Raw genomic sequence first — 24,581 nt, 5'->3', positions numbered from 1 at the left:
GAGAGAAGCGGGGAGGGGAGGGCGCATCATGGTTCACTGCTTCAGACTGTCGGCAGGACAAGGAGGCATGGTGGGATCCGCCCAGCAAGGAGCCCCCACACGGCAGATTCTCAAACAGGGAAGGAGCCAGAACCAGGGAGTGGGTCATAAGCTTTAAAGGCCTGTTCTGGGGTACCTGCTTCTGCCAGCTCACTTCCCGAAGATTTTGCAGCACCCCCAAACAGTGTTACTCAAGACATGACTTGTGGGGGACACTTCAGATTCAAACCATAATAAATTTTTGTTTGTTTGTTTTTTAGACAGAGTGTCTCTGTATAGCCCTGACTGTCCTGGAGCTTGCTCTGTAGACCAGGCTGGCCTCAAACTCAGGGATCCGCCTGCCTTTGCCTCCTGAGTGCTGGGATTAAAGGTGTACACCACCATGCCTGGCTATAATGATTTTCAATTAAGTTTAAATACATAAATAAAACTGTTTTTTGTTTTGATTTTTGGGACGGCGTTTCTCTGTGTAGCTTTGGTGCCTGTTCCAGAACTAGCTCTTGTAGACCAGGCTAGCCTCGAACTCACAGAGAGATCCACCTGCCTCCACCTCCCGAGTGCTGGGATTAAAGACACGTGCCTTTAATAAATAAAGCTGTTTTACATTGCATACTTGAGCCGCAAACATAGTTTTAGCTCCCCCCATGGTAGCCTTTTAAAAACTAAAAGGAAGAACTGATTATATAGTTAATGCGACGTATCTATACTATTTCAGTGAAACAGAACCACAGATAATATATCTAATGACTATTAGTTGATAGTTTATGTTAATTATATTAAGATTGTGAAGTCTGTAGCTGAGTGTGGTGGTGCATGCTTTTAGTCCCAGCACTCAGGAGGCAGAGACAGGCAGATCTCTGAGTTTGAGGCCAGCCTGGTCTACAAAGTGAGGTCCAGGACAGCAGAGACTATTATTACACACAGGAAGTCTATATTGAAAAATCAAAACCAAAACAAAAGACTGTGAAGTCTGGTATGTATTTTATATTTAAAGCACAACTCAGTTCCAGTCATTAAAATGAAGGGCCAAGACAGGTGGTGGTGGCACACACCTTTAATCCCAGCACTTGAGAGGCAGAGCCAGCAGGATCATAAGAATCCAGTCAGTCAAATCAAAGAGGAGGCTGGGTGGGGGCGTGACCAGTTGGTGCAGGGCTTGCTCAGCACACAGTCTTGGGTTCAGTCCTAGCAGAACCGTACATGGTGGCGTCTGCTTGTAATTCTAGTTCCTGAGGAGGCAGAAGCAGGCTTATCAGTAGCTACTACTTATTTTGAGGTCATTCTGAGCTGCAAGAGATCTATCCACAACCCTAAATAAGTGCTCAGTGGTAGAGCACTTGCCTAGCATGTGTGAGACCCTGTGAAAACAATGAACTCAGTCCCCCGGGCTGCACAGGCACCAGCACAGGTTGTGGCTACCCAAGAGAACGGAGCATCGGCCATGTGATTCTGAATGGTCCTATAGTCCCTTCCCTGGACTCAGGCTACAGTGACAGTCCTTGAACTGCTTCATCTTCTCCAGCGGGGGCAGGTGCTTCCCTCTTTAGCTGCATGTGGGATGCGCTCTCTCACCGAAGTCACTTGTCCCCATTTTAAAGGTCCCACCGCTGTGTGCAGCCTACCCCCTCTAAGGAACTACAGGACCTCGGTGTGGTCGCAGTTTCCCTAGATTGGATAGACTCGTCCATTTCCACTGTCGACAAGGAAGCACTTGTCCTCTGCAAGGGCTGGGGAGCTTTGATGGGATACCGGCCTTCTTGGGTGCCAGCAGCGGGCCTGTCTGGCAGTGACAAATCTGGCAGCAGCAGGTTAAGGAAGAAAGGGCTTGTTTGGGTTCACAGTGGAGGATGCACTCCCTCATGACGGCGAGGGCTTGGTGACAGAAGCAGGAGGCAGTTGTCATGTTCATCCAATCAGGAGGCACGGGAAATGAATGCCTCTGCTGCTCAGCTTTTCTCCTTTATTCAACCTGGGACCCCAGCACACGGGATGGTACTGCCTATATATAGGGTGGATCTTCCCGTCTCAGTTAACCTAACCTTGATCTTCCCACCTCAGTTAACCTACCTAGCTATCCCCTTACAGATACGTCGAGAGATTTGTTTCCAGGGTAACTCTAAATCAAGTTGAGAATGTTAACCATCACAGATGCCCCATAGCTACTTCTGCTATCTGTAAACCCCAAGAACTCCGAGGCCAACGGCTGTGGCCACCTTGTTCACCTCCCTCTGCACAGAACATGGCTCGGTTCCCGATTCAGGAAAGACAGCTAGTATGTGGTGCAGGGTGAATGCGTGCAGCCGTGAGTGAAAAACGGCCTTGGAAGTGGTACCCAGTTCTCCTTCTCAGCCTCTTCATCCATACCCCACTCCCGCTTCACCTACTATCTGTAGCATGAGGGCCGGCTTGTTGGGGTTTCCGTCCCGCCCGGTACCCCAACAGCTGGCAAATCCCAAAGAGAAATCACGCACAAGACTCCATAAGGTTATAAATTGATTGGCTCATTAGGTCAGGCTACTTATTAGCTCGTATAACTTATGTTACCCCCCATTATTCTTATCTACGTTAGCCACATGGGCTCATTACCTTTCTCAGTGTGACAGCTTACATGTTGCTTCTTCCGTGGTCTGCACAGGAATGGCAGAGGAACCTCTCTGCTTCCCAGAATTCTCCCAGTCTCTTTGCTCCACCCCTACTTCCTGTCTGGCTTTCCTGCCTATACTGCCTGCCTGGCCAATCAGCGTTTTATTAAAATGATTGACAGAATACAGACAATTCTCCCGTATCATTTCCCTCTTTTTTTTTTTTTTAAACAAAGGAAAATACCCATAGTCCATTTGTTGGGAATGTGGGCGTAGTATTTCAGGCTACTTCCTGCTGGTTGTGGGCGCTGATAATCTTATGGGGACCTAAAGAAAATTTAGAATTATCATCAAGTCCTGACTGGAGTATCCTGTGAGTCTTGATCATCTCAGGCAGCAGTCTTGAATCTGTTCTGGATGTAGAACTCAGACATCTGGGCCATCTGTTCCTGTCGGAGATTTCTCAGGTGGCCTTCCTTGATCATACTGGATTTTTCTTAACTCAGAATGAATCCACAACCTCTCATTTTCTGTGGAAACAATAGCAAAATCTCTTCTCCAAAGTAACAAACCTTTTGACTTCATTTTTGAAGCCAAGGTATTTTCAAAATACCTATCTTGGGTTAGTTCAGCAGCATTTATAAACAAAAGTCTTTTAGCAGTTGTTGCTCCTTCCTCAGCAATCAAACAATTTAAAGAGAGCATAATAGCATACAGTATGAAGATTCTCTGTGCATTTTCCATCTTTATGTGGCTTTATTTTAACCTCTATTTCTTTTATTTTTACTTTTACTTTTTGAGACAGGATCTTTGTATATCTTTGTCCTGGAATAACACTGTAGACCAGGCTGTCTTTGAACTCACAGAGATCCTCCTGTCTCTGCCTCCCCAGTGCTGGGATTAAAGGTGTATGCTACCACACCTTGAACTCACAGAGATCTGTCTCTGCCTCCCAGGCATTGGAATTAAAGGCGTGTACTACCACACCTTGAGGTCACAGAGGTCAATCTACCTCTACCCCTTGAAGTCACAGAGGTCAATATGCCTCTGCCTCCCAGGCATTGGGATTAAAGGTGTGTACCACCACACCCAACTACTCTCTTTCTTTCCTTTTAACTTTAAGAACTTTAACTTTTAGTCTGCATATACACACTGTAAACCATTTAGAGGTTTTCTTCCTCTTTGAATCTCTCTTTACTGTATCTCTCTCTCTTTTTTCTGACCACATGAGTCTAAAATCATGGCTTTGACGGTTAGACCCAGCCCGTTATTTAGCTTTCCAGCATCATGGCTGAGGTACCAGCCAGAGCTGTGTTCACTGCCACAACTCTATGGCGTTTCAAGGTCCTTGCCAGCAAGCAAACTGCAACATTCTGCTCATAGACCACACTCAGTCGGACTGCCTGCCTAAAAGAGTCAAGGTTTGCCCTGGCAGGACAGCCCAGAAAACCGGCATTTTAAAACAGCACAGCTTTTTTCCTGTTACGGCTAAAACCCTGAGAAGCATGCATTCAGCTTTTCACCAACACCGTTTAAGTGTTTTGTGGCAGGACCTCCTAAAAGAGCTGCAAGGTTTTGCAGCTAAAGCCGAGTCAGGAAGCCTCTCTTAGATGAGAGCCTTGCTTGCCTCTAGCAAGCAGAGCCGATGCGAGAAATTGCTGCTACCAAGAAACCACGTGCAATGCTGTCATTTTGTTCTAGAATTACTTCCCAAACTGTCTCAGGCTTTATGTGGATACAGTTGTCCACACGTTGGCGCCATTTGTAGCATGAGGGCCGGCTTGTTGGGGTTTCCGTCCCGCCCGGTACCCCAACAGCTGGCAAATCCCAAAGAGAAATCACGCACAAGACTCCATAAGGTTATAAATTGATTGGCTCATTAGGTCAGGCTACTTATTAGCTCGTATAACTTATGTTACCCCATTATTCTTATCTACGTTAGCCACATGGGCTCATTACCTTTCTCAGTGTGACAGCTTACATGTTGCTTCTTCCGTGGTCTGCACAGGAATGGCAGAGGAACCTCTCTGCTTCCCAGAATTCTCCCAGTCTCTTTGCTCCACCCCTACTTCCTGTCTGGTTGACCTGCCTATACTGCCTGCCTGGCCAATCAGCGTTTTATTAAAATGATTGACAGAATACAGACAATTCTCCCGTATCAACTATCAGCCACTCTCCTGTGTGCCCTTGGCCTGGATCTCCTTCCTCTTCCTGCCAGTCTCCTGTCACCTGTCCAGGTCTCCTCAGCATCAGCTTCTCTTCCTTCCTGCCTCTGCTACACAGAAGAAAGAGGAGGCTGCTTCTTCCCATACCTTCCTACCTCCTTTCTTTGACTCTCTCCCTTCATGGTTCTCTGGATCTCTGCCCTGTGTACACCTCCCTGGCCTGGGTGAGAAGCACTGTCTGCCCTCCCCGAGTTCCCGGCAGACATTTCGCAAGTACCTGCCCGTGCCTGCATTTGCCATGCCTAATACACGAGATGAGTCAGCTTTAGGAAGGGCTGCGTTCTTACTCTTTATGACGGGAAGGGAGACTGCAAATCCATGTGCCGAAGACCAGTCCAAAGGCGTGTGGTGAAGAGCAGAGCCAGGCTGAGGGTGTGGCTTGGTGGTAGGGCTCTTGCCTAGCGTATAGGAGACTTTGGGTTCTGTCTCCAGCAGTACACGGAGAAACGAAACAAGCATGGAGATACACTTGAACAAGCATTTGAATCAAGTTGGCTCCCAGCACAGGCTTTTAGATAAGCCCACCTTGGCACGATGTTTAACCCCATCAGACTGAAACAAAGCGGTGCCTTGTTCAGTGGCCACCCGAGCAGGGCACCTGAGTCTGTGGGCTGGAGGCCATGGTACCCACCTGGAGCTGTCAGCTGAACACCTGACCTTGGTTCCCTCTCCCATAGGGTGTCACTGAGGGCTACAATGGTACTATTTTTGCATACGGCCAGACAGGCAGTGGGAAGTCCTTCACCATGCAGGGCCTGCCGGATCCCCCCAGCCAGAGAGGCATCATTCCCAGAGCCTTCGAGCACGTGTTTGAGAGCGTTCAGGTATGGGCCTCACTTGTAAAGGGTAAGGCTAGTGTCCCAGATGGCCCCCAGGGCACCTATGACAGAGGCATGGACCGTGAGTTGCAGTCAGATCCTGGTCTCGACTCTGCGTGGGTCAACAGAGGCACGTCCTGGGCCTGGGCTCTAAAAAAATCATGGGTGAAAAACAAAACTGAGAAGAGTCGGTTCCATATTTTTCTTGAATGTTGAAATTCCCTTAGCATTCTTATCTGATGACTCTGCACATGACAACGGGCAGTGGTTTTAACAGTCACGGCTCCCGCATTTCTTGAGCAATGACCAAAGACCAGACTTGCATGAAGCCCTCTGTAGACTTATCTCACAGACCCCAGACTGGACAGCTCCCACTTGTGGTGGCCCCAGAGGCTCACTCTTCAGCCCAAAGCCAGGGCTTGGTCCAGGTGCCCTGGCTGGGACTGTGGCCGCGGGAGGGAGGTTTCTGCCTCTTTGCCATGAGGTTTCTAGGCAGCACATTGGATAGATAGCCATAACACAGCTTGGAATCTGGGGGTCCTGGAGCTGGAGAGGAAGGTTTGCCAGCAGGGCAGGCAGGGTAGGGTGGGGATGAGGGCCCATGTGGCCCTTCCCCCTCTGATGTCTCAGCTGTAGAGGCCTGAACAACAGTCGGGTTTGGCACAAGCCGTCTTTTCATGCTCTGCTTCCCGCAGTGTGCAGAAAATACCAAGTTCCTGGTCCGGGCTTCCTATCTGGAGATCTACAATGAAGATGTCCGTGACCTGCTGGGCGCTGACACCAAGCAGAAGCTGGAGGTGGGTGCAGACCCCATGTGGGGTGGTCAGGAAGGTCCCAGGGGCAGTGGCTAGTATCAGACGGTGCTGGGACTCAGGATCCTGCTGCCTCAGTTTCCCTAGTGCTGGACTGTTTCTGTGTCTGCCGCCACCACACAGGCTGGCTATCCCCTTGAATAAAGCCACCTCTATGGAAACAAGGTGATGTTTCCCAATAGAGTTCTGCTTTAGAAAACACTTCCACTGATAAAAATTATTTTGATGGTCTGAAAGAAGGTATGAAGTACTTACTAAGCACTTACTATTCACTGGGCCCTTCGGGTGCATTATCCCACTTCATCTTTGGAGTATCCTTGTTGGTGGATGTTGTCATCTCTAATTTACCAGTAGTGTGGAAAGGAGGCCGTGAGAGCCTCAGTCTGCCCAGGTTCTACAAGGCGGCAAGTGGCTGAGCCTGGGCTTGAACCCAGGTCTGCCTAACTAAAGGGTTTGAACTTCAAACCCCTTATTTTACTGATGTTTATATGGCTAGGATTCCATCGTCTTGGTTTACTTTGCAAAGAGGTTTTGAGGGTTAGAGACAGTGAATAGGACACGCCCCTCAGCGGAGTGTCCATGCCTGCTAGGTGTTCAGTATGTGAGCTTTTCAAGCTGTTGGGGATTAGAAAAAAAAAACCCCATCAATGACGGGATCTGGCAAGTGGAGTCCCTGGCGGGGCAGGGTCAAGGACAGATGATCCGCTCATGGTGGTGAAGATTGACTTAGTCAGAGAGCCTCGGACACATTTCATAAGTCGTCTTCAGTCTCCTCAAAGTACTGGCTTAAGGTGGAAGAGCGTTGCTTCCTACCGCTCACTATGTCAGGGCTTTGTTCGGATAGACGAAACCAGGATGACTGTTTGGGAAACCCAGAGAGATTAAGAATCCTGCCGGACTTGGTTTATTGGCACAGGCTTTAATCCCAGAGTGGGAAGACCGAGGCAGAGAGATTGCAAGTTCCAGGCCAACCTGGATCACATAAAGAAACTGTCTAAAAAAAGGAAAGAGCTGGGCAGTGGTGGCGCACGCCTTTAATCCCAGCACTCGGGAAACAGAGGCAGGCAGATCTCTGTGAGTTCGAGGCCAGCCTGGTCTACAAGAGCTAGTTCCAGGACAGGCTCCAAAGCTACAGAGAAACCCTGTCTCGAAAAAACAAACAAACAAAAAACAAAAAAGGAAAGGAAAGAAAGAAGAGAAAGAAAGAAAGGAAGAGAAGAAAACAGAGAAGTAGGGAGGGAGAGGAAAGAGGGAGGGAAGGGAGGGAAGGAAAGAGAGAGAGAGAGAGAGAAGCAGCACAAGAGAATGGACAACAAATTCTGCCAGGACTGGAAGTCAGGGGGAGAGAGCATGGAGTCCCAGCTGGGATGCTTTGGCCTTAACATTGGCCAGAGGTCCTGGTCTTGCTCCTTCCTGGGGCTTTTACAAACCCGATGGCCTGGTCCATGGAGGATAGGCCAGTGTGAGATGCTGCTCCTCATCTGTGCTGGGATACCGCTGGACTCTCCCTCTAGCCACGATGCTTATGCCCTGACCACCCCCACCTCCCAGGGTCCACCAGAAAGCCAGTGACTCCAGCTTTAGTAGAGGGAGGTCGGTCGTTCATTGATTGACTTACTGGGAAGGACCCATGGGTACCAGCGTGCCAGGTCATGCACTGCCCTGGACCCTCTTCTCTTCCTTCTCCATCCCTCCACTCAAGACCCTGCCATTCTCCTGCAGCGGGCTGTGCACAAGCCTAGCAGCACTTTGCCCTCCCTGCCAGGAACCTCTCCTACTGCCAACCTACAGCATCCCCCTCACCAGAAGAAGGTGTTGAGAGTCATGACTCACCCTCAGAGAAAGAGGCAGAGGAGTCTGGTGGGGGCTGGGAGCCCTAGAAGGGCTAGCCTCAGGGTCATAACCCTCACAGACCTTTCAGCCAACGTGTGTGGGTGCCATGGAGATTCTATCCTTCCCTGTCCACCCTGGACCCTGGGAAGGCCTCACTTAGCCAAGCCACTGCCCGGAGGGCTGCAGGTGATGGATGTGCTCCGTGGTACACACCCTGTGGGCACTGGGCCTTTGATAGGCTGCTCTGTGGGTGATATGCAGATGGTTTCCATGTGAGCGTAGGAGAATTCTGTTCTCATCTTCTGTGATTCAGGCACCTATGTATAACCCAAAGAGCACACCGAGTGGGAATGGATTGGAACCCAAGGCTCCCATGAGCGAGCTCTTAGCCTGTGGTTAGCATAGGGCCTGCCTGGTACATTTTATAATTAGAAATTATTCAGTCAGAGAAGACCAGCAAGAGAATTGGGGATGCCAACTCCCCTCCCCACCCTCAAGCCAGTACTGCCCCAGAGCTCCACCCAGTAGATCATGGTGGAGTCTGCAGAGGTCTCCCAAGCGTCCTTGCCGAGCCACGTGTGAGGAAGAGCACATCAGCACCCCCTCCCAGGCGGACCCTAGTCACGGCCTTGTGCCTGTGTCCCTCTCCATCTCTGCCATAGTGGCACAGCTGGTTGCCATGGAGACCTGGCTCTGGTTTCTTGCAGCCTAGAAGAGCAGTTACTGAGGGGGATAGGATGTACAGCTGGTGGCCATCCTGTAGCACCTCCCCAGGACCAGCGTTGGCAAGGCTGTGGGTAACAGTGGTGGGAAGGACCCCTGAGGGTGTCAGAGATGGGGGGGCTGATTTTGCCTTCTGAGATTTCCCACGCTCAAGGCAGCATCCCCGTCCTCTTCATGACCTGTTTCCGCTGAGCCCGCTGAGGTCCCACAGGTCCTTCTTAGTTCCCCTGTCGTCTCGCGGAAACGGGGGTTTGTCCTCATTTCATAGGGGAGGCGACCAGTGAGAACCGCAGAAGCCGGGTGACATCCCTCATCTATCAGGGTTTCCTGCCTGAGTCCTGCTGAATAAGTAGGAAAGTGGTTAAGGATGCTTTTTTTTTTTCAATAGGCTCTAGCTTGTTTTCGCTCTAGCTCTGGCTGTCTTAGAACACGATATGTAGACCAGGCTGGCCTTCAACTCACAGAGATCTACTTGCTGCCTCCCAAATGCTGGGATTAAAGGTGTGCACCACCATGTCCGACTAAATGGGCTCTTTTTGTTGTTTTATTTTTGACTTTTCAAGGCATCATTTCTTTGTGTAGCTCTGGCTATCCTGAGACTCACTAATGTAGACCAGGCTGGCCTTGAACTCAGAGACCTGCCTGCCTTTGCCTCCCAAGTTCTTAAGGCACCACCACTGCCCAGCCTAAATAGACTTTTTTTAAAAACAACAACAAAAAGTTTTAGATGGATTTATTTTTATTTTTACATATATGAGTAATTTGCCTATATGTATGTATATATGTATGTATTATGTATGTTTTTGTATATGCACTGTGTACATGCCTAGTTCCTCCAGAAATCAGAAGAGGCTGTCAAGTTCCCTGGAACTGGAACTATAGATAGTTGTAAGCCACTGTGTGGACACTGGGAATTGAACCCCAGTCCTCTGTAAGAACAAGTGCTCTTAACCACTGAGCCGTCGCTCCAGCCCAATGTGTCCTTTCTGAGGGTGATCAGACATTCACCAGACCTGCTGTGTGCCCCCAACTGGGTTCTGGATTCTAGGAGTGTGGTGGGATCCGTGCCGTCTGCTTTCCAGTCCTAAACACTGCCTGCCTCTGTTTTGCAGGATTCCGTCCTCTGCACCCATCCTCCGGGACTCCCTTTATCCTGTTTCTGAGGTCCTCTGTCACTGAAACCCAATTATAGCCGTATGGCTTTCAGCAAGTCATTTAACCTTTCTGTGTCTCAGATACTTTTCTGTTCCATAGACCCAGCCCTGATGGGATTTCACACCCAAGCGGGTAGAGCTAGCTTGTACCCGCACCTGACTCCTTACAGAAGGGGATTTGTCCCCTCCTGGGACCCCCCCAGAGTAGACAGCTGAGCCTTCTGGGCCCCAATCAGCATGGCCACTTAGTAGGCACACACCTATTGTTCATTCTGCTTTCCTTCCCTCTCCCACCCAAGATACTGTGTATCTTGCTGTGGTCTTGCTGTGTAGGCCAACTTGGCCTTGATTTTGCAGTAGTTTCCACCTCTCTGCCTACTGAATGCTGGGATTGCAGATGTACCCCACCACACCCAGCCCTTCATTTTGACCTTGCCAGTGTGGTTTTCTTTCCTCTGAGAAATTCTGCATTTCCCTGCTCTTGAGTAAGCAGGAAAGCTCCTTGGCAGCCTGGGAAGGAAGCCGGAAACATCGGGGGGCATAGCTTTCTAGCTACCATCTCCAAGGGCTGAACTGCAGGCCTTGTGGGCTCAGGCAGCAAACGACTCTCCCTCCACCTGCCACCATCAGGAGTCAGGAGACATTTCCAATGCCCTGGTCGTATCAGCAGAGGGCATAACAGAAGCCATGTGGACAGGACAAAGGCGATAAAGTCAGAGTTCTGGGTGCCAGCCTCATCAGCTTCCAGAACCTGAAGGTCCCGACAAAGCTTGTGTGTTCCTTACCATGCCAATGAAATTGGTATCTCATGCCCATTTTCCAGGTTGTGCATACTGAGGTTCAGGATGTTACTGGTCCAAGATCCTGCAACAGGTGGGAGGCAGGAGTAGGTTTGCCTCTGGCTCCACCAGAGTGAGCCCCCTACCTATTACAGGATGCTTTAGGAGGGCACAGTGGCCTCCTGGACAGGGTTCCGCCTTTGGGTTTGTCAGAGAGCCCCGGTGATCTCGACCTTCCCTGCTCCTCCTCCCTGCAGCTGAAGGAGCACCCTGAGAAGGGCGTGTACGTCAAGGGGCTGTCCATGCACACCGTGCACAGCGTGGCGCAGTGCGAGCGCGTCATGGAGACGGGCTGGAAGAACCGCGCGGTCGGCTACACCCTGATGAATAAGGACTCCTCCCGCTCACACTCCATCTTCACCATCAGCATCGAGATCTATGCCGTGGGTACGGGGCCGGCTGCGGGCAGAGGGTGACCCACACATCCTGAGCCAGCTTCCCACTCCTGCCAGGAGGGCGTCTCACCTCCTTGGAGCCTGGAGAACCCCGTGGCAAACCGGGAAAAGATGCCCTTAAGTGCCTGAAGGAAACCTGACGGTCCTCCCTGTGCTGGGACCTGATCTGTTTCCTGCATCTGCTCCAGCAACCACAAAACTGGTGGACACCGCTGAGCACTTCCCGTGGGCCAGGCAGCATGCTCCCATTACCTCATCCATTCTTTCAACCCTCTCATGAGCTAGTTGCTCACACCCCCATTTTACAGATGAGGAGACTGAGTCTCGGAGTTGAGGCTGGAGCTCAGGACTTAAGTACTTGAGTAGCCTGCTCTGGGCTCTGGGTTCCATCCCTGGGAAACATGCGGGGCCAGAGATCTGTCTGTCACTCAGGCCTCATGACTCTTTCTCAGGAGTGTTCTCTGCCCTTCACTCAGCTGTCTCTTTCTGTTCGCGGGAGAGCTGCTGGGAAAGGGGACAGAACGCAGCGTTGTCTCTGGGCACCCGTAGGCCAGATGCTGTGTGAAGGGAGATGTTCTGTGAGGGTGTCCTAGGCTTCACCTGTGTAACTGTGGCAGCCCTCGAGGCCAGCGGTATCATTCTCCTTTTACACAGAGGAAACCTAGGCTCTGAGAAGTGAAGAGAGTTGCTCATGCAGGGTACCCCAGTCGTAGAGTGGCAGAGTCAGAATTTGAACCCAGGGCCTCCTGGCACCTTGTCCCCTAACACTGCCCGCAGCTGCACCTGTCTGTCGTCTGTCACAATTAGAACTGCGGAGAGCACAGAGCAGGACGCGGCCTAGCCCATCTGGGACCGTAACTTTGGAGAGACCCCTGACTCAGGGTCAAGGCCAGGGCTGATGTAGCCTCCCTGCGTACTGTCAGCCTGGTCAACCTGTTCCCAGACCAGCGCCCTGGTGCTTGCTGGAGCAAAGAGCATTAACCTGGGTGTCCCTGGGGACACCCCTCTGAAGAGGGCATGACCTCACGGTTGCAACTGGGGCATTGGGGCAGGGACAGCTGCCTGGCTGGATGGTGCAAGAGGCTCTGAGCATGATGGAGCTTTGCGGAAGGTCTGAAGGGCGGGCTGATGCCTAAACACAGCCACACAGTGAAGTCCGTTTTCTCTGGCTCCTCTTTTGTTTTGTTTTCTTCTATGAATCATTTCCAGGTTTTCGTGAGAGTGGGTGGTGGACAGAGGATGCTCCATGCTCACCCCTTTTCTTTTGTTCTTTTTTTAAAAAGATTTATTTATTACGTATACAGCGTTCTCTCTCCACGTTTGCTCGCATGCCAGAAGAGGGCACCAGATCTCATCAAAGATGGCTGTGAGCAAACATGTGGGTGCTGGGAATTGAACTCGGCACCTTTGGAAGAGCAGCCGGTGCTCTCAACATTCTGAGCCATCTTTCCAGCCTCTCTCACCCGCCCCTTTTCTAAGCTGTCATTCTTGTGGCACTGACATCGTTTCTGGTTTCACAGTGCTCTGGGTGATGCTGCCAGGAACACCTTTTGCGCACAGGGCTGCTTCTCCTCTGAGACTCATTTGCTCAGGCTAGACCTGGTATGTGCTGTGAAATCACAGAGTGCACACATCTTCAAGGCTCATGACACATTCTGGTACATTCTACAAGCACTCTCCAAAAACACTGCTAGTCCCTTCCTGCTCCTTTTCTTATTTCCTTTTTCTCCCCTGTTTTTTCAAGACAGGATTTCCCTATGTAACAGCCCTGGCTGTCCTGGAGCTAGCTCTTGTAGACCAGGCTGGCCTCGAATTCACAGAGATCCACCTGCCTCTGCCTCCCAAGTGCTGGGATTAAAGGCGTGTGCCACCACCGCCTGGCTCCCTGTTTCATTTTTCTTTTTTTTTAATTAATTAATTTATTTATTATGTATACAATATATTCTGTCTGTGTGTATGTCTGCAGGCCAGAAGAGGGCACCAGACCTCATTACAGATGGTTGTGAGCCACCATGTGGTTGCTGGGAATTGAACTCAGGACCTTTGGAAGAGCAGGCAATGCTCTTAACCACTGAACTATCTCTCCAGCCCCTCCATTTTTCTTTTTAAAGATCTTACAGACACAGATCCCTCACACCTATCTGATGTCAGCAAACATTTTATCTTAAGATTGCTCTGCACTGGTCAGAAAATATGTGGCCCGTTGACCCTACACATCCAGTCCTAGTAGGAAGCCAGTCAAGGCTTGTCTTTCTTTGTAGAGGGAATCAGTGGAGAGCTAGAGATGTGTGTGGCTCTGCTTATACCCATACAGCATGGAAGAGGCAGGGTTGACCTTCAAAGCCAGTACTCTTTGCATGCAAAGATACAGCTCCCTGGCCATCTTGCCATCTCCCCTTCGCCTTCCTCTGCCTTTGGCCCCATGGAAATCTGTCCAAAAGAGACTCTGCTGTCTCTGTAGCACAAATTCTAATTGGTCTTCAGAATAAAAACCCAGAGTCAGATACAGGGGTTAATGCTGAAAGATCAGAGAAGCAGAGAGGCCACTAGAGAGTTCTTAGCTCTACCAATGCTCAGACCAAAGGAGCATCCTGTCTCTACAACACCTCAAACTGCATGCTCAGACTGAGTCCTCAGATTGCATCTGAGCTCCTGTCTCCTCCCGCCTTATCTTCCTCTCTCCATCCAGCCTCATCACTCCTGTCTCCACCTCCCTAGTACTGGGATTAAAGGCATGTGATTCCAAATGCTGGGATCACCTTTGTGTGGTCTCTGTTTCTCTTTTAGGCAGATTCAATCTCACGTAGCCCAGGGTGGCCTTGAATTTACAGGGATCCATCTGCCTCTGTCTCCTGAATGCTTGGATTAAAGGTGTGTGCCACCACTACTTGGCCTCTGTGGCTAACTAGTGGCTTAGCTCTGCACTCTGATCTTCAGGTAAGCTTTATTTGTTAGATCACAAACAAAATAGCACTACATTCTCCAGAGAACAGACCCTTACCTACGAGTCAGGCAACCCCGAGTGTCCACCTTGTTCCTCCTCCTTGGCTTCTTCTTTTTTGTTTTAGATAGTTTTTTTTTTATGAGCATTGTTGTCTTGTCTGCATATATGTCAGTGTGGGGGTGTCAAATCTCCTGGAACAGAAATTAAAGACAGTTGTGAGCTGCCATGTGGGTGCTGGGAATTGAACTTGGGTCCTCTGGAAGAGCAGCCAGTATTCTTAACCTCTGAGCTATCTCTCCACTTACCTCCTTGGCTTCTGTGTGGCCTTGGGAAAGTTCCACGCCCTCTCTGATGATCAGTCTCCTTACCTGTACCATGGCAGACCCTCCTTTACAGACTCCTGATAGGCTCAAATGCCACCCCAAATGAGTGGTAGGCTCTGAGGGCTTGGTAGCCAGCCACCCTGACCTTGGGAAGATGTGGGGCTCACCAGCTCTCTGCCTGCCTGTCTGCAGATGAGCGGGGTAAGGACCACCTCCGTGCAGGCAAACTCAACCTGGTAGACCTGGCGGGCAGTGAGCGGCAATCCAAGACTGGGGCCACGGGGGAAAGGCTGAAGGAGGCCACCAAGATCAACCTGTCCCTGTCAGCACTGGGCAACGTCATCTCGGCCCTGGTGGACGGCCGTTGCAAGCATATTCCTTACCGGGACTCGAAACTAACGCGACTACTGCAGGACTCGCTGGGTGGCAACACCAAGACTCTGATGGTGGCCTGCCTGTCTCCTGCCGACAACAATTACGACGAGAGCCTCAGCACCCTGCGCTATGCCAACCGGGCCAAGAATATCAAGAACAAGCCACGCATTAACGAGGACCCCAAGGACGCCCTGCTTCGCGAGTATCAGGAGGAGATCAAGAGGCTAAAGGCCATCCTGGCCCAGCAGATGGACCCTGGCCACCTATCAGGTGGGATAGCCTGGGGTAGCAGGAGGGGGCGGGGTCAAGCGGATATCCCATCTGTATGTCCCTACTTTCTCTGACTCCCTTGTCAGGTCCTTTGGTACCACTCAGCTCAGCACACCCCTGTAGTAATGGCTTCTACCTACTTATGGCCCCAGAAAGAGGCCTGGCTGGCTGGCCTGTCCGGTCAGCAGCCGTAAGCTCACAGTCCACTCCCTGCCTTAGGCTTGCTTGTCTGTCTACCCAACTGTCTCCCTAGCTCAGTAGTAGGGGCATCGCACTCTTAGCATCTCGATGACTCACTTGCCCACGTCCCACCCCAGCTCCTGTAATCGCGGCTGCCATTCAGTCTGACATCTGGCAGGCACAGAAACTCGGGCCTGGAACACAGGCCTGCAGGGCCCGAGGAGATGACAGAGTGTTCTGTGGCTGTCTCTCAGGAGCAGTGGGCATAGAAGAGTCTAGCATCAGACCCTTGGTCTTCCTGCCCACCTGCCTCTGTTGACCCAATTCTACATATGGTTCCCGACCCTCTGCCTCACCCTCCACCCATCCACAAGCCCTTCCCTCCTCTTCACACTCCACTGCTTACACAGCCCCTGCTCATCTGTCCTTCCAACACCCACCCACCCTCCTTCGCCTTCCCCCTTCCCCTACCTATCTACCTGTTCAAATTTCACCTCCCTGCAACTGTTCATGAATCCACCCATTCATTCTTCTTCCTGAACCCTCCCACCTCCCCACCCCCCCACCCTTCCATTCAGAGTTCCCCTAACACTTCTTCGTATGTAAACCAGGGCTGGACCCTGGGGACACACATGACTCAGACCCAAACGTTGCCTCTTTGAGGATGAGGAACAAGCTTTAAGGCAGGCAGCCATGCTGGGCAGAGAGGATCCAAGCCTGTCAGTTAGAAAAGGCTCCATAGAGGGCACACTAGCCAAGCTGAGTCCTGGGGCATGAGAATCATACCTGCTAGGATCGGGGCAGTGTGAAGATCCACAAACACGGAAGTGTGCTTGACTAACTCCACATACTTCTACTGGCTGCCTTAGGGTGGGCCGGGGGACAGTGGTGGCCAGGTAAAGTGCTAGGATGTCCATCACCTTGCCTCCTTCCCTGTCCCCTGTCTCGACTGCACATCCCCAAAACAGGAGTGGAAGAAGTGCTGGATTCCCAATGGGTCCCCAACCCGGCAGCCAATACAGCCTTCCAGGCTAGAATCCTGATGCTCAGCAGGCACTGGTGGTGGCTGGCCTTGTACCAAGCGATGTGCTGAGACCAACAGCTAACTTACCTGGTCCTTGGGCAAGTGACCTAGCCCCACGAGCTATATCTTAATCTTGATTAAGATGGACTCAGGCCGGTCAGTGGGCTGTGGTGGTGCACGCCTTTAATCCCAGTACTCGGGAGGCAGAGGTAGGCGTATCTCTGTTTGAGGCCAGCCTGGTCTACAAGAGCTAGTTCCAGGTCAGGCACCAAAGCTACAAACCTTGTCTCAAAAAACAAAACAAAACAAAACAAAAAGATGGAATCAGAAGAACTGCTTGACTGCTTGGCTTCCGTGGGGTGCGGGGAGTGGGGAAGGGCAGTAAAGGACTCACCTGAGACAACACGTGGGGTCATAGTCCATGGGCTGCTCTGTGTGTGAGACTCCCAGCCTAGTGCTCAGTAGCGTTAATCCAGGACCTCTTAGCCTCTCCCTTCTCTCTGTTACTGCATGTCTTCTCTCTGATCCTTTAGCAAGACATGGAGTGTCTTCTGTCTGCCTCTGCTGGCTCCCATTCCTCTCCCCCAACACCTTCTCCTTGCCCCTAATTCTGGCAGGCCAGCCCCACCCATTGACTAGCCCTTGTCTCATGGCCTCTGCAGTGACCCTTCTCTCTAAACCTTTACTGCTGGAGCTGGAGAGGTGACTCAGTGGTTAAAAGCACTGGCTGCTTTTCCAGAGGACCAGGGTTTGATTCCCAGTACCCTGCGGGAGCTCACAGTTGTCTAATTCTGGGCACCCTCCCTGCCCTTTCTTTCTGTGTATTCATTACACATCTGCTCACCCTCTTGCCTTTCTTCCCTAGTGCACAGTGATGTGGAGTTGTGTCTAGCGCTACTTTCCCAGTGTCCTGAACACTTGGGTGACTAACTGGTCTATGGTATTTCACATCGGGCCATATTTATGCTTGGTCCCTGGGTGCCTCACGCTCGACTCCTCCTGTCTCCTTATCTCCAGCCCTGCTGTCCACTCAGACACCCCTGAGCCCTGCCCAGCCTGAGGAGAAGATGCTGCCCCCCACCACCGTGCAGCAGGACACTGAGGCTGAAAAGCAGCTGATCCGGGAGGTGAGACCCCAACAAGCTGCCAGTGTGAAGGAGAGGGTGCCCCAGAGAGAGCCAGTATGCCCCTTTTGTTTCTGAGGAAGCTGGGTCTCAAAGAGGATGTCATGATGTTTCCAAAGCTATAGGGAAGACAGGAATATCAAAGAGTTACTTCCTGGCTTAGACTGTTCTTTGTGTCACACTAGAACCAGTGTGGGGAGAGCACTGAGGACCAGGCACATCCCCAAGAGAAGCTCTCCTTGGTAACGTTGTTGTGTCTTAGTTAGGGCTTCTATTACCGTGAAGAGACACCATGACCATGGCAACTCTCATAAAGAGAAACATTTAAATGAGTGGCTTATTTACAGTTCAGAGGTTCAGTCCGTTATCATCATGGTGGGACCTGGCAGTGTGCAGACAGGTGTGGTGCTGGAGAGGTAGCTGAGAGTTCTATATCTTGCGCAGGCAACAGGAAGTGAACTATCTCACTGGCATGGCTTGAGCATTTCTGAGACCTCAAAGCCTGCCTCCACAGGGACACACTTCCTCCAACAAGGCCACACCTCCTAATAGCGCCACTCCCTTTGGGGGCCATTTTCCTTCAAACCAGCACTTTCTGGAAAAGGTGGCTGGTGACTGATGGGAGTAGATAGCTGTCCCTGGAGTGGGAGGGCTCTTGGCAGAGGCCATCAGAGTGGAAAGGAATCTGCCTTTGGTGCTGCAGCCAAGCCTGGGCCTGAGAGCAGCATGACTTGTTTATCCTATGTGTAGCACTGGCTTCACATGACACCTAGGCCCTCACACCATGTATCTCCCAGCATCCCTGGGAAGTATCAGGACAGATGGTCTCCAGGGATATAAACATAAGAAGACATGACAGAGGGTCCCTCTCAACTTCAGGCTCTATGAGTTCCAGAGGCCCCTGCCGCTTAGAGGCTGCCTGCTGTCCTTGCCTGGTGGTTTGACATTCCATGGTCCCTGTGGGGAACTGGCTCTTCCTGAGGGGGAGCTCTGATACTAGGCAGAAGCATCTCCTGGGAGCTCTGGCATGGTCTTGTTTACAGCTAGGGGGTCCTGTCTCTCAGCTATGACCTCAATCAGGGCCAGCCCTCAAGATCCTTGTCAGAGCTGGGTGGCGGTGGCACACACCTTTAATCGGGAAGCAAAGGCAGGCGAATCTTTGTGAGTTCGAGGCCAGCCTAGTCTACAAGAGCTAGTTCCAGAACAGGCTCCCAAGTTATAGAGAAACCAGCCTTGAAAAAAAGATGCTTGTCAGGTTGTGGGACCAGAGGCTTGGCTTGGTGGCCTCAGTCCTGGGAACTCTGACTTTTGGGGCCATCCAGGGTAAGTCTGGGGGTTGAGTCTGTCTCTAGGACTCAGGACCCTTTGAGGAGGTAAGAAGTAGCCCTCTGGGGAGGGTTAAGCCTATAAGCCCACTAGGGGGCAGCCCCTCTCGTGTTAGCAGCCTTGGTGCTCTTCTGGTACCAGTGCCCAGGAGCCACACCAAGTGGCTTGGAGTGACTGTAGACTCCTACAGCTATGAGTAGATCTGGGTCACAGATCCTCGGGGAGGAGAACTGGACAGTACCTGGAATGGAACCTTCTAGTCAGGGTCCTTGTTATCTGGTAGGTTGGATGTTGCTTCCCTCTAGTGGTCTCTCAGGAGAACACACCCCACTTTGGGCAGGCAGTCCCCCTGGGTGTTGCCTAAAACCTAGTGGACAGGATAGGCCATCAGAGATAGTGCCAGCAGACACTGCTGCCCCGGGATTCCATTTCTGATGCTGCTGAATGGCAGAGTGGCCGAGTTAGGAAGGAGGCATCTGTGAGCCCTAGGAATGAACTTGTCAAGGGAGCAGGGCAGAGTCCCTGAAGCATGAGAGAAGTGAGCATTTCTGGGCAGAGCAAGTTATCAGAAGCTCAAATATGCTAATAATAATAACAAATCAAAACAACAAACAAGCTGGGTGGTGGTGGTGCACACCTTTAATCCAGCACTTGGGAGGCAGAGGCAGGCAGATAGATCACTGTGAGTTTGAGGCCAGCCTGGTTTATAGAGTGAGTTCCTGGACAGGAAACTACAGAGAAACCCTGTCTCAAAAAACCAAAGAAGAATAATAAGAAGAGGAAGAGGAGGAGGAGGAGGAAGAGGAAGAAGAGGAAGGAGAAGGAGAAGAAAAGAAGAAGGAGGAGGAAGAAGAGGAAGAAGAGGAAGGAGAAGGAGAAGAAAAGAAGAAAGAGGAGGAGGAGGAGGAAGAAGAAGGAGGAAGAGGAGGAAGAAAGAAGAAGAAGAAGAAGAAGAAGAAGAAGAAGAAGAAGAAGAAGAAGAAGAAGAAGAAGAAGAAGAAGAAGAAAAGAAGAAACAGACAAACAGCAACAAGGGGTGGCTAGGCCGAGGATTCACATTCCAATTACCACCCTTGCTTAGTGGCTCGCAGCCTTTTCATCATTGTGACAGAAGAGCTAACACAGACAACTTTTAAAAAGAAAAATTTTATTTTGGCTCATGGTTCCAGAGGTTTTGTTCCAGGGCCCAGTGGCTCCATGCCTTTTGGACTGTGGCCAGGGAGAAGGTCTTGGTGAAAGAGTGTAATGAAGAAGGTGCTTGTCTCACGGTGGCCAGGAAGCATAGAGAAAGAAAGAGACAATGCTATCAGCCTCCTTCCTTCCTCCTTTATTCCTCCTGGGCGCTAGTATTCGGAATGGCGTGGTCCAGGGCGGATAGTTACCTGTCCGTCAGTCTGCCCTGGAAACGCCATCACAGCCACATTCAGAGGTGGGTCTCCTCACTAATCTGTGCTTCTCAGGCCGTTCAGGTTGGCAGTGGTTCTAATTTCATCTCTGTGGTTGTGAGAAAATACCGTGACAGAAAGCAAACTATGGGAGAAAGGAATGATTTTAGCCCACAGTTCCAGGTTACAGTCCATTGCTTTTATGGAAGTCAAGACAGGAGCTTGGACAGCTTCGTGTCACATCCGTGTCAGGAACAGAGAGATGTGAACACATGCATGCTCGTTTCCTTTTTCCGGCCTGACATCTCTACTCTTACGCACTCAGGTCTTGCTGCCTAGGGAATGGTGTCACCTACTGTGGGCTGGGGCATGCCTTTAATCCCAGCACTTGGGAGGAGTTTGAGGCCAGTCTGGTCTTAGAATGAGTTCCAGGACAGGCTCCAAAGCTATACGGAGAAACTCTGTCCTGAAAAAACCAAACAAACAAACAAACAAACAAACAAATAACAAAAAAACTCCAACCACAATAACAAGAAAGGAAGAAACTTGGGGACTCAGGTTTAGTGAAGGAGCTTAGACTGTCGATGAAGCTGGAAGCCATCCACCCTAAGTGGAGGGTATGGCGTTACAGAGGGTAGGCTGCAGCAGTGTGGGGAACAGCTAAGGTGGGAGCCAGAGCCGATGTGGGGGCCGCGTGGGATGCTGTTGCAACAGGAGCCAGCGGTGCCAGCAGAGATGGGAGAGGGAGGCCAGTAAACAGAAACGAATTTTGTTATCGACGGCTCGAGTACCACTGTGTGGAAGCGTGTCTAGATGGGGAAAGGCGTTCATGACGTAGTGTAGCATGGAAAATTTAGGCTGAAAACACATGGAAAGCACAGTCCATCAAAACTGCACGGAGAACATTGCAGAGGGGCTGGTGCCTGTGAGCTGTTCCCCCCATGTGACAGAGACTCCCGCCTCGTCCTCTCCTGTGTTGTCTGAGTATCTAGAATCGGAGGTCCGTTCTGAGGGCTGGCTCCGAGAAGTGGTCACTAACCACCTCTGTGTCTCCCACCACCCTAGGAGTATGAGGAGCGCCTGGCCCGCCTGAAGGCTGACTACGAGGCGGAGCAAGAATCTCGGGTCAGGCTGCAGGAGGACATCACTGCCATGCGTAACTCATATGACGTGAAGCTGTCCACGCTGGAGGAGAACCTGCGCAAGGAGAAGGAAACAGGTGTGTGCTGCCGGGTGCCCCCTCTGTCTTTCCTCTTAGTGACACCCCTTTCCATCCAGCAGGGCGGGTACCACAGTTACCCCTGCCTATAGGTGAGAAAACAGGCCCAGAGAGGAGAGGTATATTGCTTTTGGCCACCCAGCTGGGGAAATAGAGTCAGAACTGGAGTCCAGGCACTCTGGGTCCAAAGTTGGTACTGTCACACTATCTTGGGGTGCTCTGTCCACAAGCTGGTCCACATCTGGGCTTATTGGTGCTGCTCAGGGATGGCTTTCTGGAAGAGGGGGTGAAGGCAGTAGGGCAGGGATGGATGGCGTGGGAACTGTAGCTGGACCCTGGGGCTCTTCAAGGTTCTGACTCAAGGTGGTGTTTGGGAGACTGAGATGTTCCTGTTTACCACAGAGGCCATTCTCAAGGCAGAAGTCCTCTATAAGACAGAGGTCATGTCCAGGGCCGAGTTAGCCAGTGGGTCTGAGTACTCACCAGCCTTGCGGTACGAGATGGCTGTGAAGCCCACCATCCTCTCCATGCCCGACACACTGCCCGGTGATGAGGTCACCAAGAGCCAGGCTCCCCTCACGTTTGAGGACCTGTCCCATGTGGAGGCCTCCAGGTCAGAGATTTCTTTTGGATCCAATGAGTCATCCACCCTCGAAGACTCCTCCATGTCGGAGGCCTTCCCTGGACCCGAGGAGCTTTCCAATGTGGAGTTCTCCATGCCTGGGGTGCTGGCTGAGAGCAGGTACTTCTCTGATGAGTATCTGGGTCCAGAAGCTGCTGCCTCTTCACTGGAGGCTGAAAACTATGTCCATGAGGATGAGCCAGCGCTGGAGCCCCTGCAGGTGTTAGCAGACCTGCAAGACCCCTTTGCCGAAGTGGAAGCCAAGCTAGCTAGGCTCTCCTCTACTGTAGCCATGACGGACCTGACCCAGACAGATGTCCTCCAGACCCCTGAGCAGGTAACTAATGTCCTATGAAGTGGGCAGGATGAGCTGGGAGCACAGGGGTCATTGTACACAAAAGGCTGCTGACCACATGTCCTCCATGACTCAGTGGCCTGGTTGGGGAGCCTGCTGTCCTGTGGCTGGGAAGGATGCATACATACTCTGTCAGACACACACTAAGAAAGCCGGGATGGAACCCCCAGGTCACGTTAGGCAGGCACCTGTTCCTTTGATGGGACACGGTATATGTGGAAAGAAGGCTGGGTTGCTAAGTTGCCATTAATGATCCTGAGTTTCCAACCTAAGGCAGCCAGGGAGCCTGGGGCTGCCCTTCAAGACCCCAGGACTAGGGGGTGCCTCCCCTGTCCCTTCTTGCCCAATCTCTGGTCCCTTCCTGTTTTAAGAAAACATTCCTCTTTTCTCCCCATTTTTCTCAGTTTTCTTCATGTAAGCACATGTATGCATATGTGCACAGACATTTAACCGCACAGGCCTTTGAAATCCCAGCTCCCACTTCATGGTGTAACGTTGGCCGTTTGCCTCGCTCTCGGCCATGGTTTCCTCCTCTGAATAGTAGAGATGCCAGCTTGTGTTTTGCATGAGATAACACAGCATAGCCTGGGACACCATAGGTGCTCACCCATGCCCTGTGTCCCCCTCACTTCTTCACCCCTACAGCAGCAGCAGGCAGAGGAGATGGATGGGTCTGCAGCTCCCAAGGAGGCAAGGAGAAGTGGGTGTCAGGGCATTGAGGAAGTAGAGAGGATTTCTCGCCCAGATCATTCCTCCTTTTCCTTATCTGTTTCTCCCCCCAACCCCCACCATCAGCCATCCTTGACGGACCTGCTGGATTCCAGTGACATGAAGTCAGAACCTGAGGTGGTTGACAGCCTCCTCCTCAGGACTGTAAGTACCTGTGTGGCCTCCCAGGGCCTGGCCCAGCTCTGTCTGACTTGTGCCCTCCATTCCTGGGACTAGGTCTTGATACCTCTGCCATCCCCAGGCAGCTGTCTCATGGCTGAACAATATTTAAACAAAGGATCACCTTTGTTTAAAAGGACAGTGGCAATGGGGCTTTTGTCTTATAGGAGCAAAGGCAGGGTCTGCACACAGGACTAGAGCCGCAGGCAGGCCTGGGGATCCTAAGGCACTGACTGTCTGGGGCCTCCTGTAGCCCTGGGGCACCCAATTTGGATACCCTTTGTCTTCTGCTTGGGACAGTGCAGCAGACCTGAGAGAGGAGGCTTCTAAATTTCTTCACACTTAGGGAGAGCAGCCTTAAGCTTGCAAGCCTCTAGGCGTGGTCATAGGACAGGATGTGACAGTCGGTGACAAAACTGTGGAAGGCCCCAGCTACGAGTGAGACTGAGGAGGAGAAGCCAGGAAGAGCATTTCATGCTGAGGACCTCCTCAGGGTGGGGGGTGGCACCAAGGTGGACAGGTGGGGTGCCAGGAAGAGACATGGGGGAGAGGCAACAGCCAGAGAGGGGACTGGAGTTTCCTCTGGATCAGTTCCATGGGCAGCAATGGAAGGTTCTCGTACGAGAGGGACTCTATGGTCGGTGTGTATTTTTGAGGAAATTATCCTGTCTGCCTTGGTGACTGATTTAGAAAGCTCAAGAGAGGAGCCTGGAAGCCCTTTTGGGGTATTGGTGAAGATAATTGTAATAAGAACTAATTTGAGTGCAAACTTTTCATAGCTGGCTATAGGTTGGTTCTCTATTATCTTAAATCCATATTCTGACATCTGAACCATTTTTTTCCATTTTTGTGTGCATGTTTTGCATGTGTATGGGCCGAAGTCTGTGGGTGTACATGTGTGCACATGCATGCGGAGGCTCCAAGCTGGTGTTGGAAATCATCCTCGATGGCTCTGACACTTTGTTCACGGAGATGGGTTCTCCCGACCAGGCTTAGAGCTCACCCACATGGCTGGTCTCAGTAGCCAGCTTGCTCTGGGGTTCCCTAACTCTCACCTTCTGAGGTTGGAATTGCACAGACCTTACGTGGGTTCTGGGGGTCTGGACTATAGTCTTCATGCTTGCAA

The 24,581-nt window shown here is 51.4% G+C and overlaps 1 protein-coding gene across 7 annotated transcripts in view; it reads left to right on the top strand.

Annotated features, from left to right (window-relative positions):
- Kif17 (kinesin family member 17) overlaps positions 1-24,581 on the top strand; it is a 36,235-nt gene that overhangs the window by 4,003 nt on the left and 7,651 nt on the right. For 6 of the 7 annotated variants that reach the window (XM_085690410.2, XM_048443346.3, XM_048443345.3 and 3 more), the window contains exons 2-9: positions 5,524-5,670; positions 6,360-6,461; positions 11,223-11,412; positions 14,880-15,332; positions 17,554-17,663; positions 21,437-21,590; positions 21,993-22,549; positions 23,363-23,440. In XM_085690410.2, the coding sequence (XP_085546536.1) occupies positions 5,524-5,670; positions 6,360-6,461; positions 11,223-11,412; positions 14,880-15,332; positions 17,554-17,663; positions 21,437-21,590; positions 21,993-22,549; positions 23,363-23,440 (1,791 nt within the window). The remainder of the gene's footprint in view (positions 1-5,523; positions 5,671-6,359; positions 6,462-11,222; positions 11,413-14,879; positions 15,333-17,553; positions 17,664-21,436; positions 21,591-21,992; positions 22,550-23,362; positions 23,441-24,581) is intronic. The other variant, XM_085690411.2, reaches the window with a different exon arrangement.

The sequence above is a fragment of the Myodes glareolus genome, chromosome 6 (assembly GCF_982192425.1).
Source record: "Myodes glareolus chromosome 6, mMyoGla1.1, whole genome shotgun sequence".
NCBI classification, from domain to species: Eukaryota; Metazoa; Chordata; class Mammalia; order Rodentia; family Cricetidae; genus Myodes; species Myodes glareolus.
This window is presented reverse-complemented; position numbering and strand designations above follow the sequence as displayed.